Source organism: Gekko japonicus, unplaced genomic scaffold, assembly GCF_001447785.1.
Source record: "Gekko japonicus isolate JY-2015 unplaced genomic scaffold, Gekko_japonicus_V1.1 scaffold136, whole genome shotgun sequence".
NCBI classification, from domain to species: Eukaryota; Metazoa; Chordata; class Lepidosauria; order Squamata; family Gekkonidae; genus Gekko; species Gekko japonicus.
In genome coordinates, this window is record NW_015177012.1 from 1,093,570 (window position 1) to 1,111,883 (window position 18,314).

Below are 18,314 nucleotides of genomic sequence, written 5' to 3' on the forward strand. Positions count from 1 at the left end.
AAGGCAGCTTCGTGTGTGCATTTACCTGCTTGCACTTCTGGTTTGTTGTGTGTTAAATGGAGTCGCTAGTGAGGCTGAAGATGCAAAGGCTTGTGCGGGGTCCCCCCCCACAATGGGGGTGCTTTTCTCCAGGGGGTGGAAGATCTTTCCACCAATGATCCCTCTAAGCTGTGGAGTTTTGTGAGCAAAAATTCTACTTTGGGAGCTGGTAGCATTAAAGTTGTGAGCAAGCGATTTGGCTAACGCATAAATTAGTTTGCTATGGAGCCCTCCTTCCTGAGAGAAGACAAAAATCTGTGAGCTGGAGGCTAAAAAAACTGTGAGCTAGCTCACATTAACTCAGCTTAGAGGGAACACTGGTTGTGAATGAGCAATTTGGCTACTGCATAAATTAGTTTGCTCTGGAGCCATCCTTCCTGAGCTAAGACAAAAATCTGTGAGCTGGAGGCTAAAAAACTGTCAGCTAGCTCACACTAATTCAGCTTAGCGGGACACACTGCTTTCCACTGGAGGAAGGACGTTCTGCCAGCAGAATGGAACTGTCAAGACCCAGGCGTCTCAACAACTTGGGAAACAGCAACAACCACGTTGGCATATGGGTCTATTTTGCAAATAGCAGGGTGGATACAACCATACTCCAAGTAGCCTTCTGCCAATCTAAGGGGATTTCCACCAACTTAAGTGGCTTTGAATCTGTTAAACATATTCATTATGCTGTATGCTAATTTACTGCTCACCCTCTTATTTATATGTTATGGACTGGTAATTCCCATTTCATTGTTATCTGAAGAAGTGTGCGTGCACATGAAACTTTATGCCTTGAATCAAACTTTGTTGGTCTTAAAGGTACCCCTGGACTCAAACTTTGCTCAGTAGAGAGAGGGGATGGGGGTAGAAGACAGAGTTCCCTCTAAGATGAGTTAGTATGAGCTAGCTCACAGTTTTTTAGCCTCCGGTTCACACATTTTTTTGTCTCAGCTCAGGAAGGATGGCCCCAGAGCAAACTAATTTATGCAGTAGCCAAATTGCCCGCTCACAACTTTAATGCCGGTAGCTCACAAAGCAGAATTTTTGCTCACAAGACTTCACAGCTTAGAGGGAGCATTGGTAGAAGAACCACTCCAGAATATTTAATCTGAGATAGAAAACATCCCTGAGTCCCGCACTGGCATTTAAATCAGCGGGTTTCGACGCACGTGCTGGTTTCAAGCATGAACATTCTGACGAGATCAGTGCTAAAGTAAACTTTGCTAGATTTCAAACGCAGTAAAAATAAATAAATAAAAAGGGTGGTTTATAAGAAGCTCCCTGGTGAGAATCCTGAATTAAGAAAGGTCAGCAAAACCAGAAGAGATTATGTTCTCAGCGGCAGAGAAAACAGTCTGCAGGGGTCCTGAAATTTTGATAGAAGCGGATTGTTGGATACACCTGCTGAGCCTCGGGTCAGCTTTACATAATTAAGTCCAGATTTTTCTCCACGTGGGTCTGTTGCAGCCCATCCTATAAACCCATGGCCTGTTTTTGTTTTGTTTTGTTTTTTAAAAAACACAGCATATTATATAAATGAAACTAAACAATTATTAGGTAAGTTTCCATGACTCAAGCAAGTGAGAAAAAACAAACAAACAAAAGTTACCAGGGTGAGCAGAGAGCGCGACTGCTGGGACAGGACCCCCCCATGCCAAAAAAGAACAAGCCCATTACAGACTTAAATGTAAGAACATCAGAGAAGCCAAATGCTGGATCAGGCCAATGGCCCATCTAGTCCAACAGTCCGTCACACAGTGGCCAAAAATACCAGGAGCCATCAGGAAGTCCAGCAGTGGGGCCGGGACACTAGGAGCCCTCCCACTGTTGCCCCCCCCCCCCCCAAGCACCAAGGATACAGTGCATCACCTGCCCCGGACCAGGAGATCCTCTCTATACCTTGTGGCTGATAGCCACTGCTCCATATGTTTATCCAATTCCCTCTTGAAGCCGTCCATGCTTGCAGCCGCCACCACCTCCTGTGGCAGTGAATCCCATGTGTTAATCACTCTTGAACATGCGTTCCTCAAAATGCACCCCGCCTCGCCCAGAAATGGAAAGAAAAAGCCATACCAACGGTTTATGACTGGCAAAACAAACTATGGGAACATTTTATCTATGGGAAATCGTCTCAACAACAATCCCCGGGAAGTGCAAAACTGTTTCAAGGAATCTGGTTCCCTGTAGTCCAATACCTTGCTGAAAGTGATATCGTTCCAAAGAATGAATACTTTACAAAGTTATTATTCTTCTGAACTCACCATAAACTCTATAGAAATTCGCTGACTGTTTTATATCTTAGCCTTGCACTCTGTTTGTTACATAGGTGTTTGATTGTTTTCTCGAACGCTATTCTATGTCTAACTGTCGTTAAGCTAGCTTATATTGTGTTATATATGTTAAAAACAATAAAAAATTTAAATTTAAAAAAAAAAAGCACCCCGCCAACACCCTTTCCAGCAGTAGCCTTCGATCCACTTTGGATCTGAGACTCAATTTTAATGTCTAGATGACAACATGGGAGTACATTACAGGAAGTCACCTTGCGGGAGCAGGGTGAGGGATCCTTTTGAAAGGTCTGTGTGCACGAGGGGAGAAACAATTCTAGGAACTATCTAGTGCAGGGCCCCCACAACACGGTGCCCGTGGGCACTCTCCAACACCTTTCCTGATGCGCACAAAGTGTTTTTAGAAAGTGGAGGGGGGCAGGTGGGGATTTTGCCCAGCAAGGCTTCTGATTGGCCACTGGAGATTTGATTGGCTGGGCAGATTTTCAAAATTGTTGCTCTGGCAGCAGCTGCCAAATACAGAAGAAGGAGGAGGAGGAGGAGGAGGAGGAGGAGGAGGAGGAGGTGGCTCGATTCATAACTCTTGACAGAAACTGCTCTTTTTCAAGGACAGCTGTGCCAGAACGATGGCTTGACCAAGGTCATCCAGCCAGGTGCAAGTGGAGGAGTGGGGAATCAAACCCGGTTCTCCCAGATTAGAGTCCGCACACTTAACCACGACACCAAACAGCACAAGGATCGACACAATGCGGCAGATGGTAACAGGTGTGGTGGTCATTTTGTGGCTGGCTCCGCCTCCTCTGGCAGCCATTTTGTGGCTGCACCCACCAAACGGCATCAGAACTCCAAGGGTGCCCACAGGACCAAAAAAGTTGGGGTCCCTCAATTAGAGGAAAAAACAAAAACGCAAATAACACCTAGTAAAAAGACGCAGGGCACCATGCAACTGAGCATACCCGAGCACCCTTTCGTTACTGTTTTTTTTAAAATGCCATTGTTACTGTTAGCGACGGGTTTGGTGGCAGCTGTGTCCAGAGCTCTCATGCAACACAGGTAAAGACATTTCCTTAAACACAAGGCCAGGTAATTTTTGACACAACCAGAGTGTGATTAATGTGTCCCTTTTTTTTTCTGTGGGTATTCACACCCTTCCAATTAAAAGCTTTTTTCCACCACCGGAAGTCATTTCAAGGCGTTTCCTCCAACTAAGGAAACATGTAAGGAGTATCCCGTTGGGAGTTATGACTGATTTCCTGCTTCATGCTAGCTGGAAAGGATACTCCCACTCCTTGCCCTGTCCCCGATAGCTCATGGCTTACATGACTAAAGGAATACTTGCGCGACAAACTTAAAAACAGGATTAGCAGTTACTATTCAGCCGCCTCCCGAGAGAACCTTTGGACTGACAGAGACCCGTAGCCTCTTCTGGAGTCCTCTGCAGGCTTGTCAAATTTTGGGGGTGGGCCATGGGGAAAGAGAGAGCGCAGAGGGGTACAATGCTGTAGAATCCACCCGCCAAAGCAGCCATTTTCTCCAGGGGAACTGACCTCTGCCACCTGGAGATCAATTTTAATCCCCGGAGTTCTTCAGGCCCTACATGGGGACACTACCACGTCCTTAGAGTTCAAGGACTTTTTTGGTTTTATTATTACAAACTGTTTTTTTGGGGGAAATCCACTTGTGAATTTCTACTTGCCCATTTATTGTGTCATAGGAAAATTTGTTCCAAGTACTATATATGCCGTATCTATATAGTTTATTAAACCATTGGTTTTTGGTGTTTAAATTTGGGCACGTGAATTTTTTTTCTTGTCTACGTACACTGCTGTGCCAGTGCCTTTCATCTTGTATTCCTACATGGAGACTGGCAACGGTAAGCACAGATACACCTTCCAAGGCAATATCTTCTGAAAATCTGCCCGATGTCATTTTTCTAACATTTGTGTTTTAATTTTTTCCCCTCTCGCTCCAACGTTTGAGAACACGGTTGCTTCTCTGGGTCTGAACGAATCACAGTCTGGGCGAGCTTTGCGGCCGAGGACTTTTCAAGCTTACGGCCGCACAGATGGTTAATTTGGTACAGGGGCTGTGCAACCAAGTTCGATGCAGAAGCGTGCTGCCGCCGGATCCAACGAACGCCCCAAAGTCCTCTGTTTTGAGCAGACACTGTTTTCTGTCCGACCCTCACTGGTAGCGAAGGGAACGGGATGCCTAGAAGCCCACCATTCCAATCACTACACGTCTTTCCAAGGGCAAAACCATGAAGCGACTTTTTAAAAAGGGTTGCTGGACAGAAATTAAAGGTTACCTTTTGCAGAAAGAACGAGGCGTGAGATTCAAGTCCAGCAGCACCTTAAAGACCCACCAGATTTCCAGGGCATGAGCTTTCAAGACTCGAGGTTCCCCACAAGCTCTGACTCTTGGAACCTGGAGAGCCAGCACCAATGTTCCTTCTAAGCTGTGGAGTCTTGTGAGCAAAAATCCTACTTTGTGAGCCACTGGCATCAAAGTTGTGAGCGAGCGATTTGGCTGCTGCATACATTAGTTTGCTCTGGAGCCCTCCTTCCTGAGCTAAGACAAAAATCTGTGAGCTAGAGGCTAAAAAACTGTGAGCTAGCACACACTAACTCAGCTTAGTTTTATGCCAATAAAGGTATTGTATTTGTGTATTTGTAATTCACCTTAGAGGGAACACTGGCCAGGACCGTTGTCATGGTTAAGAGTGTAGGATTTAGAAGACCCAGGCTCAGTCTGCCGTGGAAACTTGCTGGGTGACCTTGGTTCAGTCACACATTCTCAGCCTAACCTACCTCACGGGGTTGTTGTAAGGATAAAATGGAGGGCCGGAGAACAATGTAAGCTGCTTTGGGTCCCCAACGGGGAGAAAGGCAGGATATACATGAAGTAGGCAAATAAATAAAAGCACCCCGGAAATCTCGTTGGTCTCTAAAGCGCTACTGGACTCGAATTTTGGTCTTCTGCTGCCGACCAACACGGCTACTCTCCTGTTGCAGAGGGAATGAAATCTCCCCCCAGATTACAGATGGGTATAAAGAGTGCTGCCTCTGGACATGGAGGTTCTATTTAGCTGGTCCCTGCTAACAGCTGCTAACAGCAGCTCCCCTCTGTGAACTCATCTCGCTTAAACCCCCCAAAGGCTCAGTCGCCACAATACGCTGTGCAAATGAATCCCATCTGTCGACTGTACGATGTGATGGCAAGCGGCGGCACACGAAGAACTGACTTCACGTCGAACAGAGTTTGGCTTTGCCCACAGGTGGAATTTATGGAATTTAAGTCTGTGGTTTGTGCTCGTGTCCTTCCGCTGCTGGGCTTCTCAGCCAGATGCCGTCCTGACTGTTGTATTGCACATGGACGGCATGTTGCCAGATTCAAAGGCGACTGGATCCCAGGTCACAAGTAACTCTCTCATGGTGTGATCCTATGCAGTCACTTAAGCCTAAGCGCAATGAATTCGATGACCCAAATATACAAATTCCAGTAGTGGAAAACACCATCAAAGATTGCCAAAACAATATATTAAACAATTATAAAGTTGGTGGTGTCACAACAACATTTATGCATACTGTAACTGTGTCTAATGCCTTATTAAAGTTACAGCATGCATAAATATTGTTGTGACACCACCCGTTTTCTAATTGTTTAATATATTGTTTTGGCAATCTTTGATGCTGTTTTCTACTAGTGGAATTTGTATATTTGGGACTTCTGTGAAACTAGTCTTTTCCCCTTGTTGTTTGGATTCAATGAATTCGATGGGCTTAGACCCGAACCACTGCCCCCCAGGAGTCCCTGACACAGTGCCTGCCGAGACCCTCTCTGGCACCAAGTGTTTGTTGAATGTGGGTTTGGCCAGGTGAGGCTTTTCCCAGGAAGGGTTTCCCAGGAATACTGGCCAATATGTCGGCTATGCCGAATGGCTTCATTTATGAGTTGCTTTTTCTTACTTTAGTTTTCCTTCATTTTAGGGTCTGAGCACTCTTTCCAAAAGCTTGTACTTATATCTTAATGATATTACACAATACTCACATCTTAATAGTAGGATACTAGAGACCATAACAAAGGGTATAAGGCTTAAGTCAGGTGTAGTTCATTGAGCTATATAGAGTTATTGAAATGTTTTAGGTGTATATGTTTACACTTCGTTGTAATAGTGTTGAATGCATTAATGTTTATGTTTCCTGGTTTCTTCTGTATATTTGACTTATCTTTGAATAAAAAAAATTAACTAATTAAAAAAAAAGTCTGTGCATGCAGATTTTTAAAAAATATTGCTTCGGTAGCAGTTCCCACCACAGCACAAGGACTAAAGGAAAGCCGTGGAAGCCATTTTTTGGCCAGTTCTTCCTCCTCCAACACCCATTTTCGCCCTGGACCCACTGTCCTGTGCCAGAACTCCAAAGGTGCCTGTGTGCTCAAAAAGATTGGGGACCCCCGGAATGCACAGTCACATTGTTGTGTTCTATATGAAGCTCTTTTCCTCCACATCGGCTTCCAAAGTGCAGTCAGGTTTTTCACACGAAGCTGCCTTATACTGAATCAGATCGCTCGGTCTACCAAGGCTAGTCTAAGTGAGAGCCAGTTTGGTGTAATAGTTAAGAGTGGCAGACTTTAATCTGGAGAACCGGGTTTGATTCCCCACTCCTCCTCCACATGCAGCCAGCTGGGTGACCTTGGGTCAGTCACAGTTCTCTCTTAGCTGTTCTCTAACGAGAAGTTCTCTTGTTGAGAGCCAGTTTCGTGCAGCGGTTAGGAGTGCGGACTCTAATCTGGGAGAACCAGGTTTGATTCCCTCCTCCTCAACATGCAGCCGCTGGTGTGACTTTGGGTCAGTCACAAGTTCTCTCAAAAGCAGTCCTCAAAAGAGCTCTCTCAGCCCCACCTGCCTCACAGGTTGTCTGTTGTGGGGAGAGGAAGGGAAAATTGTAAGCCACTCTGAGACTCCAGTGCTTCGGGCACAGAAGTCTTTCACATTACCACCTACCTGCTCCTTTTAACTGGAGAAGCTGCCAGGGATTGAACTGGGAACTTTCTGCACACAAAGCACACTGCCCCCTGCACACCACGTTGCCTTCAGGCCTCCCCCCACCCCCGAAGCTCAGTACATTCTTTCCACCCTCCCCTTGGATCCAGCCTTGAGTTGCATTTGTTTGTTTTGTATTCAGGTATCCCTTCTCGCTTACTACACACTTGCCTTGTTTTAATGTGCGGCATTAGAATACCGACCACAAGAGCACGCGGTTCGCTCCTCTGCTCTTCCAACATAGAGGTCACGGTTTGCTATTACACCCCCCACACACACACACATCTGAGAATACATTTTGAGCAGATGGCCGGATAACCCGCCCGCCCAAACGCAGTTCAAAACGGCAGGCAAAAGAATCCCAGCCGCTCTGTCGCTCCATTATGAAAGTTACGCAACAGAAGATATGCACGTGTGTGTGTCGTCCCCCCCCCCCCCCCCTGGGGGGTGAAAATCAATTTCATCCCCTCCGCCCTGAAACGTTATAAGTAAACCATTCAGACTGTCTGGGTATTTTGGTCTTAAGCGCTGCCAGAGATAGGAACCTGGCACTCTTCCAGCTGGGGAACCTATAGTTTGTAACATGCTTGGCTCTTTCAAGTGGAGACTGGGTCTCTCTTTGGAAAGAAAGAGGATAAACACTGCCCCTTCATGTTTATCGGGGTCCTGTAGTTTGCTTTTGCTAGCTATGGAAGCTTTCTTCTTCTTTTAAACATGGTCTTCTGCTTGTTGTTGTTCGGCCCAGGAATTTTAAGCCCTGCACTAATTACAGTAAATAACTTTTTGAAGCCTGGAACCGCTCACTTGCCCTGGCATATAATTATAAAACCCCGGGCGTGCAAATGCGAGTCTTTGTTCTTTGCAAACTTTTTGTCTAAAAAAGCAATTCGGCAGAGAGTTCTTTGATATCATTCAAATGTCATGGTAAATACTGTGCCTCACATAATTCGAGGCTGCCTGTCTCCAAGTCACTTAGTAGAATTTCATTGTAGTGGGAAGGAACAAGGATCCGTTTCCAATAAATCAACTTATTATATGTGACAGAAGTAGCTGCTCAACAGTCCCAGGAATATTTAAAAATGCAATGCAGAATTCTTGGTTTATGGCTCTCGTGTTTGTTGTCTTTTATGGCTCTTTGCTCACAATAATTCTGGAGCCAGGTTTTGTTGGAAATGTCTCTGTGTTGCAAGGTCTAATTCAGTCATTATAAGGTTAATCTGTTTACCTTGTATGCTATTGTTTGGACTGACCTGGAAGGGAAACCTGGCACAGGGCCAATGGGAAGATAGCCCGGGAAACCTAAGTCTGTTTACTATCAATCATTGGTTAATGTATTCAGGTGATTTCCTTCTAGGGGTCAACAAGAAGAAGAATCTCCATTGTTGCTGTTGTTGTGAGGCCGTGTGGTAGGTCTGTTCTGTAGCTGTAGCTGCCTTAGGTCTTTGTTATTTTGTAGATTTTCCTGTGTTCCCATCCCTTAGAAATAAAGATTTGTACACAATAAGAAATGCTTCCTCTTCAGTGAAGCAAAGATCCATTGCAAACTCTGAATAGCTAAGTATTTTTGCCAATTTTTTCCAACAGGTTTCTGATCTCTCTTATCGGTTCTGGTTAAATGCCTCCTCTGGGATTTACAGTGCAATCTTGAACAGAGTTAACACTCTTCTAAATCTTCAAGGTGGTGTGGGGGGATTAATTTGATTTAGGACATCAATATTACAGTCCAGTAGATTCGAGCTACTGGATTAGAATCTTGCTCTTTTAACTGCATATCGACATGGCTACACACCCGAAACTTTCTGCTTTGGATGGCACTGTTAGGATTTCTGCTGTTTTGGGAGAATACCCTGACCTGCATCTCCTGGGATTCCTCTGCTTTGTGAAGATGATGTAGAACTTTACACAGATTAGGCCTGGGGAGATTAGCTCTCCACTCTGCCACAAGGCACGCTGGGGAAATCTTGCACCACTCACTCATCCTCTGCTTTGACTACCCCACGAAGTTGTTGTGAGGATAAAATGGAAGGCGCAAGAACCGCGGATGCAGCCCTGGGCTTCTTGGAAGATGATAAAAACGTAATAGAAGGATGTTATGAAGGATAAAACATGCAAGCACAACAGAACTGTGGAGAAGGGACAACGAAAAGTTTAGCACGGGTACGCCAGACGAAAGAGAAAAGTGTTCACCCGCTGGCGGGTGACAATGACCAAGAGAGACAGATGTTTCTCCCTGGGGAAGGATTTCCCAAGTTTTGGTACCATGACCAAGATGGCCCTGTTCTTGGATTGCCGTCCATCTAGCCTCAGAAAACCCCAAGTGGGTTTTACACAACAAATGTTGACAGTTCCCAGCGGACTTTCATCACAAAAGCAAGGGCACGGTCCACTGGAAAACCAACTCCGCAAGGCTGAAAGGACTCAATAACCAGCAAAAGGAATTCATCAAAGGTACCTTTTCTCCCCCCACCCCCCAAAAAAACCCCAGCATCACAAACAGCGTACTTCTGCAAGCTGAAGAAAAGGTCTTAAAATGTCTGTAATGTGGCAGTTTTACAACCAACATTGTTAAAATCTGGCCACTTCGCTCCCCTCACCAGGTAGATTCTCAGATCTCGGATGGAAGGGAGAAAACATTTGAATTCTACACAGCACCGAATTTTCAGGCAATACGGCAGAAGAATGCTGTTAACAAACATACCTTGATTATAAAAGCACTCCCACGACTATGCAATAACACAGAAACAAACGTAGGACCTTGTACTTCAACTGGCCTGCTGAGATAATCTCCATTTCAATCAGATTCCTAAAGGAGACCAGTCCCACTGAAAGAACTGGAATATGCTTCTAAGTAGTGTGTTTGGGACTGGAAAGCGAAAACAGCCATTTCTTCAATGGATGACTGAGTGCAAATCCAGGGGTCCCCAAATCTTTTGATCTTGCCAACGCCCTTGGAATTCTGACACAGGTGAGTGGGTGCAACTACAAAATGGCTGCCGTGAAATGTCAGGAAGTGAAGTTGTGCGTAACTTTGATAACAACACTTCAATATTTCGGGTATAAGTCCTGTTTAACAGGGTGCCTTTTTAAAATGAACACATCGTTTAAAAAGAGGCCCTTGCATACGCACAGTTTACCTGAAGATCCTAGTGTCTCCATGGACAATTGCCACCGAAACAACATTTAAAAAATTATGCTCAGCGAATCAGATCGCCGATGGCTAAAAACACTTGGCGTGTGCCATGACAGTTGCTGTTGACTCCATGTTGCTCATGGGCACCAAGTTGGGGACTCCTGGTCTAACCAGATACGAGCATTTCCATTGCTTCTCATGCTCTTCACACTTTACAATTAGGATCCCAGCTTAGACTGGGAAACATGCCTGTCTGGTTAGAGCCCTGGTCCCTGCATGGCTCTTGAGCTTTGCCGGGTGACGAAACTGACCTTGTCAAATACTCCAGTGCCAGTTCAGAACCGGACGGTTTTTTGATTTCTTCTTTTTTCTTGGAGACGATCCCCGCCTCTCGCATTAATTTCTTCTGCTCCTTCTTTCGCTCTTTCTTCAGCTTTCTTTCCAAGGTTCTCTTCTCCACGGCGGTCAGTTCCTGGTTCATTCCCCCTTCCTCCTCCTCCTCCTCCACCTCTCCCTGGAAGACAAAGTAATAAAACTCAAAACCATTATGAGAGAAAACCTGATAATCTGATGGATGGGGGTACGTGGGGAGAGACAACAGGTAAGCGGTGGAGAGTTTGGAATCTGATCTAGGCACAAAAATACATTTGTCCCCGAAGACTGGAGGTGGGGATGGGCACGTACTCTCCCCAATGCAATGTTGCCACCAAGAGTATCTCTCTTGTGGTGGTGGTGGTGGTGGGGAGTGCTGCCACGTCAAGACACAAATATGGTGACCCCTTCGGGTTTCCAAGGCAAGAGATAGTCAGAGGTGGTTTGCCATCGCCTGTCCCTGCAGAGTGACCCTGGACTGCCTGGGGGGCATTCTCATTTTTGTCACTTTTGTCTCTATGGCTTTGGGTTTCCCCTCCCCCCCCTTTCCACATGTGTTTATCCCTCTGGGACTACTAGAGAGAGCAAAAAACGCTGGGGGGGGGGGAGGAGGGAAGCCCTGAAGCAGCAGGAACGCACAAGTGATGAAAATCAGAATGCGGAAAAGCCCCCGGGGGCCTCCCACCCAAGGACAAACCAGGGTCGACCCTGCTTAGCCTCTGAGATCTGATGAGACTGGGCTACCCTGGGCCGTCCAGGTCCAGGGCATGTATATATTTATTTGAAAATATTTTGTATTTATAAGCCACTGACATTCAAAGCATTTTAAGTAAAAGGCACTCTGGGCTAGAGATGTGAAGGCCCAGGGAAAAAAACCGGAAAAATTCAGAACAAAAACCGCCCCCCCCCCGTTTTTTTCCTGAAGCCTTTTTCATTTTTTTTCAAAATTTTTTGGAAAAATTGAAAAAAGAAAAGAAAAGAAATTGATTATGGAACATTTTATTTTAACATGATGAATAAAATATGTTAAGACAAGGTGTTCAAATATTTTCCAAATTATTTCTAATATATATATATGGTATCAGATTGATCTAATTTCTGTGCACTGAGGACAAGCAAGTCCTAGGTTACAAACTGAACTCTCCAATGCAAGAACAAGATGCATTTCTTCCTTTAGGAGGTGCGATTGTCAGAAGAAAATAAAAAGGTTTCAGTTTTGTTTTTGCATGTGGGTGGGTATTCTGTTTGTAATAATTGTTTGGGTACACTATATTTTTAATATGCTAGTTGTGATAATTTCATGCCAAGTAAAAATGTCCATAGTCATATTTTATGTTCCTAAAGTAACAGAATGACTTTCAATCTAGAAAAGACAAAAGAAATGCTAATGTAGCATTTTTTTCAATTTTTCCGATTTTTCCGAAAACAACCCGGGTTTCCCCCCGAAAAAAAACACACGTTGTTTTTTTCTGAGCTTCAAAATTTCCAGAAATTTTACATCTCTACTCTGGGCACTGCAGCCAACAACCAGCGTGGTGTAGGGCCTGGGAGGAACGCAGGTCTCAATCCCCGTTCTGCTTGGTGCCAGTCACATGCTTTCAGCCTAACCTGCCCCACAGGGTTGTTGGGAGGATATCATGGAGGAGATAATCACAGAATCGTAGAGTTGGAAGGGACCTCCAGGGTCATTTAGTCCAACCCCCTGCACAATGCAGGAAGTTCACAAATACCTCCCCCCCCCACACACCCCCAGTGACCCCTATTCCACCCCCAGAGGATGACAAAAAACCTCCTGGATCTCCAGCCAAACTGGCCTGGAGAAAAATGGCTTCCTGACTCCAAAGTATTGATCAGCTTTTCCCTGGGCGTGTAAGAAAGGGCTATGAGAACTGAGGACTGATGCAACCCTTCTTGCCTTCCCTTCTCGTGATTTGCCTAAGTTCACAGAATCAGCATTGCTGTCCGATGGCCATCTAGCCTCCGTTTCAAAACCTCCAAAGGAGGAGAGCCCACGCCCTCCCGAGGAAGCTTGTTCCACTGAGGAACTGCTCTAACGGTCAGGAAGTTCTTCCTAATGTTTAGCCGAAGACTCTTTTGATTTAATTTCAACCCACTGGTTCTGGTCCGACCTTCTGGGGCAACAGAAAACAATTCCGTAGCATCGGTAATGATGCAAACAACTTTGGGTCTCCACTGGGGTGACACCTTAATTTTCAAATGCATGTTTACCACATTTGTCCTGTAGAAGTTAAGTGCATGCTTAGAACACCTTAGGTATACATGTAACACCCCCCCCCCCCAACACCAACTAAAGTTGCAAGGTGGCCTTAAATGTCGCATCGAGTACTTGCGGAGCTGTTGCTGGACCTTTAACACAATGTCGCCACACACCCTACATACACTCTCTCCTTATCGCAGCTGAAAGCACTGGACACAAAAACAGGAATAACGAGAAGGGCCTCATTCCTTACATACAACCAAACAGGTATTTCAGACAAGACGTCAGGTAACACATTCTTGAACCTGGTGAGACGTTCGCCCACTTTCTCATCGCTAATTGCTCCCTCTTCCCTCACTCGCACTTGGGTGTGGTATGAGAACCAGCCAGACTTGAAAACGGGGGTGGGTGGGGAGGGAGACCAAAACATGAAATTAAGAACTTGGGAGAAGCCAAGAACACAGTATTTAAAAACAATCGCTTGGTTTCCGTTGACAGCACTGGCCGCTGAGTCACTGGTTTAGGGGTGCCAGACCCCCTGGTGGAGGGTTCCACACTGCCAGACCCCACTGCTGATCCGCTGGCCAGCGGGGGGAACTTATCCCAAAAATTGGGGTGACGCTCTAGTATCTGGGCAAAACTCTATGGTAGAAGCCTAATTTACCATAGAGTTTTCCCCCAATACCAGAGCATCGTCCTGATGTGATGATGTCACTTCCAGGTCACATGGGCAGTGACGTAGGCACGTCCCTGCATGTTGGCTGGGCTTCCCTCCAGCTCCTGGTAAACTCCCCACCCCAAATCCCCCGCCGGTTGCCAGGAGGGACCTGGCAACCTGTGTTCCCTCTAAGCTGAGTTAGTGTGAGCTGGCTCAGTTTTTTTAGCCTCCAGCTCACACAGTTTTGTCTTCGCTCAGGGAGGATGGGCTCCAGAGCAAACTAATTTATGCTGTAGCCAAATCGCTCGCTCACACCTTTAATGCCAGTAGCTCACAAAGTAGAATTTTTGCTCACAAGACTCCACAGCTTAAAGGGAACATTACGTGGCAACCCTGGTCTGGTTACAGTGTCAGAGCTGGGTCTGGGAGACTCAAGTTTGAATCCCTACACTGCCATGGAAACTCACTGGGTGACCCTGGGCCCATCACATGCTCTCAGCCTAATCTACCTCACAGGGTTGTTGTTGTGAGGCTGAAATGGAGATGTAGAGAAAGATGCTGAAAACCACTTAGGGGTCCCCAAGTGGAGAGAAAAACAGGGCACACATGAAACTGGCTTATACTGAATCAGATCACTGGTCAATCAAAGTCAGTATTGTCTACTCAGACCAGCAGCGGCTCTCTGGGGTCTCAGGCAAAGGTCTTTTGCATCACTCACCACCTGATCCTCTTAATGAGAGATGCTGGGAATTGTGACCTTCTGCATGCCAGGCAGATGCTCTGCCAGTGAGCCACAACCCCTCCCACGTAGCATGCATAGGTATACATAGCTAATTAAATAAAATAAAACAGCCTAGAGATCAAGTATTAGGTCAATGCCACTCTTTGCACTTACACCAGAGTAGCACTGCAGGTTTTCCAGCAAACCAGGTGGGTTGTAAGCCTCAAAAACACGGCCTGCATATTTTTTTTAGGCAGGATGTTTTACACCTGAGGCCAAGAACAACTGGAATCTTGGACAGAGGTAGGAAAGCGGCCATCCTTATATGATTAGCAGCTGCTCAGGGAACATGGTTTATCGAAACCACAATGTGTGGTGGAAATGGGTAAAGAGAGCACCAAAAAGCGGCTGTCACTGAACTGTTTGTTAAAGTTTATCGTAACAGCAAGGCACACTCAACTTAAATCTTCGTTAGAAGAATCTAATGGATTTGTTTATTTTTATCATCATTATTTTGGCCTGTAACGGCCGAGCCTTTTGAATTCGGCGGACTGCGCTCCATCGCGAGAACGCTTCCCATAACAGCAGCCCTTCCTGCTGGCCTCGGAAGGAACAATGAGCACTTATCTAACTTCCCCCTCCCCTCCTTCACATTCCTCGCGTTATCAAAAAAACACCTCTTTATTTCCTCCAGGCGTTGTTTCATTTCTCTCCAGAATACATCCCTGCTGCTGGGCCCCAGTGGAAAATGACAAGGCACGCAAACGCGGATTTGTAAGACGATCACTCCTGCCCACCTAAGCCAGCAAAATGCTTCCCCCCCCTCCATTTCTTTAAAAAAACCAACCAGAGGTCAGTCCTGTGTTAAAAGAAGAATATGAACGTGCTATGGAGCCTCAACCAACTCATGGTGACCTCGATATGGGGAGGGGGCGTTCCAGGCAAGAGAGGAGCAGAGGCAGTTTGCCACTGCCTTCCACCCTCCAGCGACCCCGTGCCTTCCTTGGTGGTCTCCCATCCAATTACTAACCGGGGCCGACCTTGCTTAGCTTCTGAAGCTCTGATGAGCTGGGGTTAAGCCGGGCTATCCAGGTTGCTAATCCCGTGGTGTTAAGGGAGTCAAAAAGGTTCACCGTCAAGGTAAACCCTCCAAAAGAGCGCACGGAACAATGGAATCCTGTGCCGCCTGAGAATTTCAGTGCGACCAAAATAGTGGAGGGAAAAACACAACCCTGCACGAGAAAGGTCACCAAAAAGGGTGAGACCAAAAAAAGGAAGCTAAAATATAGCTACGCACGTACTGCTGATTTACAAAATATCGTATGTAATTTAATTACACATACAAAAGTCCTAAAATGTCTTTTTAAAACAATCAGTGGTAAAATTTAAGCCAAGCACTCCATAAATTTAACAGAAATATTCAGGGCTCTTTTTGTAAGCAGGAACTCCTTTACATATTAGGTGACACACCCCTAATGTAGCCAGTCCTCCAAGAGCTTACAGTAGCCCCTGCAAGAAGAGCTCTGTCTCTTGGAGGATTGGCTACATTAGGGGTGTGTCGCCTAATATGCAAAGGAGTTCCAGCTACAGAAAGATATATATATTTAACCCATCATATACAAAATGGACTTTACTCACACTGAGATGTTCACCCATGGAGTAAGTGATGATAAATATTCTTGAGATGCAACATGTATAGTTTTGTTAAATTTATGGAGTGGTCAGCTGGAATTTTACCAACTGGACTCTGGTTCTTTTCTGTTGTTATAATTCACTGGTATCATGTATTGGATTTTTATACCTTAATGGTCATATCTCACTGTGTCATGCACTGTATATAGGGACTATTTTCACTAATTGCACCATATATATTTGGTTTCCACGTGGTTAACTGTACCAGCCTTTCCTTCCTTTTGTGTGGCATCTAGTACTCAGGACGTTTTGTGGTTTGGTGTAGTGGTTAGGAGTGTGGACTCTAATCTGGGAGAACTGGGTTTGATTCCCCACTCCTCCTCCACATGCAGCTGCTGGTGTGACCTTGGGTCAGTCGTAAGTTCTTTCAGAGCTGTTCTCTCACGGGCAGTCCTTGAGAGAGCTCTCTCAGCCCCACCCTACCTCACGGGGTGTCTGTTATGGGGAGGGGAAGGGAAAGGAGTTTGTAAGTCGCTCTGAGACTCCTTCGGGTAGGGAAGGGTGGGGTATAAATCCAATCTCCTATTCTTTTTTTACAGAGACACCCCCCTTTTCCTCTTATCCCACCTGGAGACTGGGAACCCTAGTCCCAACTTCACTGCTCTGAAAATGGCAAACGTTTTGACAACCCCCAAAATACCACCCAGCACAGCAGGCCTTCTTGTCTTTCACAATACACTCCTCCGCTTTTCTAGCATACTGTGTTCTGGCTGTTCAACTGGTTATGTACGTTTCTAGGTTTCTCTAAGGAAACGTTTGCCCCCAGCTTCAGGCTTTGGTCTGGAGCGTGATGACAGGAGGATCTATTAACACCGACGCTTCAAAGCTCAGTAAACAGGAAGGGGGCTGAACGTGGTGTCTTTTGATACTCTTCTGCATCAGTTTTTAAGAGAACCGTGTTCATTCAACCAGCTCAGGGAGAGGGGATGAAATCTAAAACAGCACTTCAGAAGAACATGCTCCGTTTTCACAGGTTAACAAACAGGGATGTAGAGAGCCAGGATTAACGGGGACTGTTCCGTTCACTTTCTCTTCTCCTGTCCACTAAACCTGTGTCCTGAACCTGAACTGTGCCCACATTTAGAGCAGGTGATCAACAAAGAGCCCAATGTAAGAATGCCCTGTTTGCAGAACTGAAATGATACAACCTAACGAGTCCCTTGGACTGCAAGGAGATCGAATCAGTCAATCCTAAAAGAAATCAACCCTGACTGTTCCCTGGAAGGCCAGATACTGAAGCTGAAGCTCAAATACTTTGGCCACCAAATGAGAAGGGAGCACTCACTGGAGAAGACCCTGATGCTGGGAAAGATGGAAGGTAAAAGAAGAAGGGGACAGCAAAGGACGAGATGGTGAGACAGTGTTATCGATGCAACGAACATGAAATTGAGCAAACTCTGGAGGACTCGACTGTGCGACTGAACAACAACAACAAAATCAACAACAAACATTTCTGAGAACCTATTTCTCAATTAAGGCCCCGTTCACACGAGGCGATTTGGCCCGGGAGCGGGACAGTTCGGGGGCGGGTCAAACCGGCGCGATCACACCACAACATCTGTAAAGCGCCGTGATACCGTCCCCGAACTGGCCCTTTCCTGGGAAAAAGCGCCTCAAACTGAACCACCTACCTCGGTGGTGCAAACAGAAGAGGCGCTTCTTCCCGGGCGTCTGATCGCCGGCGCTCCCTTGCGCCGGCTCAAGCCCGGGCCGGAGCCGAACTGCGCATGCTCCGACATGCGCAGATCGGCCGGCTCCCGGTTAGAGCCGTCCCTGCCGTGTGGCAGGGGCCTAAGAATCCCTAAAGTTTCCACAACCAAAACACTGGTTGTTGTGAATGCATTCTTAGAAAGTGGCACACAGAAGGTCACACAATGGGTGCGTTCAGACGCGGCGTTTCAGCCGGCATAAACTGTACCGGTTGGAACCGGTGCAGATTATGCCGGCTGAAACGCGATCACACTCACCTCCATTTTGCGGATCCCATCGCTATATGCCCGCTCACACGCTGCGGGCGTCAGCTTCTTCTTCTTTTTTTAACTCAGTTTGAGCATGCGCATAGGCAGCCATTCACAGAATGGCGATCTTTGCGCATGCTCAAAACACCCCATATTACATTTAAACGTTAAAGGTAAGGACTTACCTTTAAAGTTTAAAGACCACA

General features: G+C 46.1%; 1 protein-coding gene across 1 annotated transcript in view; it reads right to left on the bottom strand.

Moving 5' to 3' along the window:
- LOC107124245 (chromosome unknown open reading frame, human C7orf50) overlaps positions 1 to 18,314 on the bottom strand; it is a 217,776-nt gene that overhangs the window by 21,606 nt on the left and 177,856 nt on the right. The window contains exon 3 of the mRNA XM_015427662.1: positions 10,801 to 11,003. Within this exon, the coding sequence (XP_015283148.1) occupies positions 10,801 to 11,003 (203 nt within the window). The remainder of the gene's footprint in view (positions 1 to 10,800; positions 11,004 to 18,314) is intronic.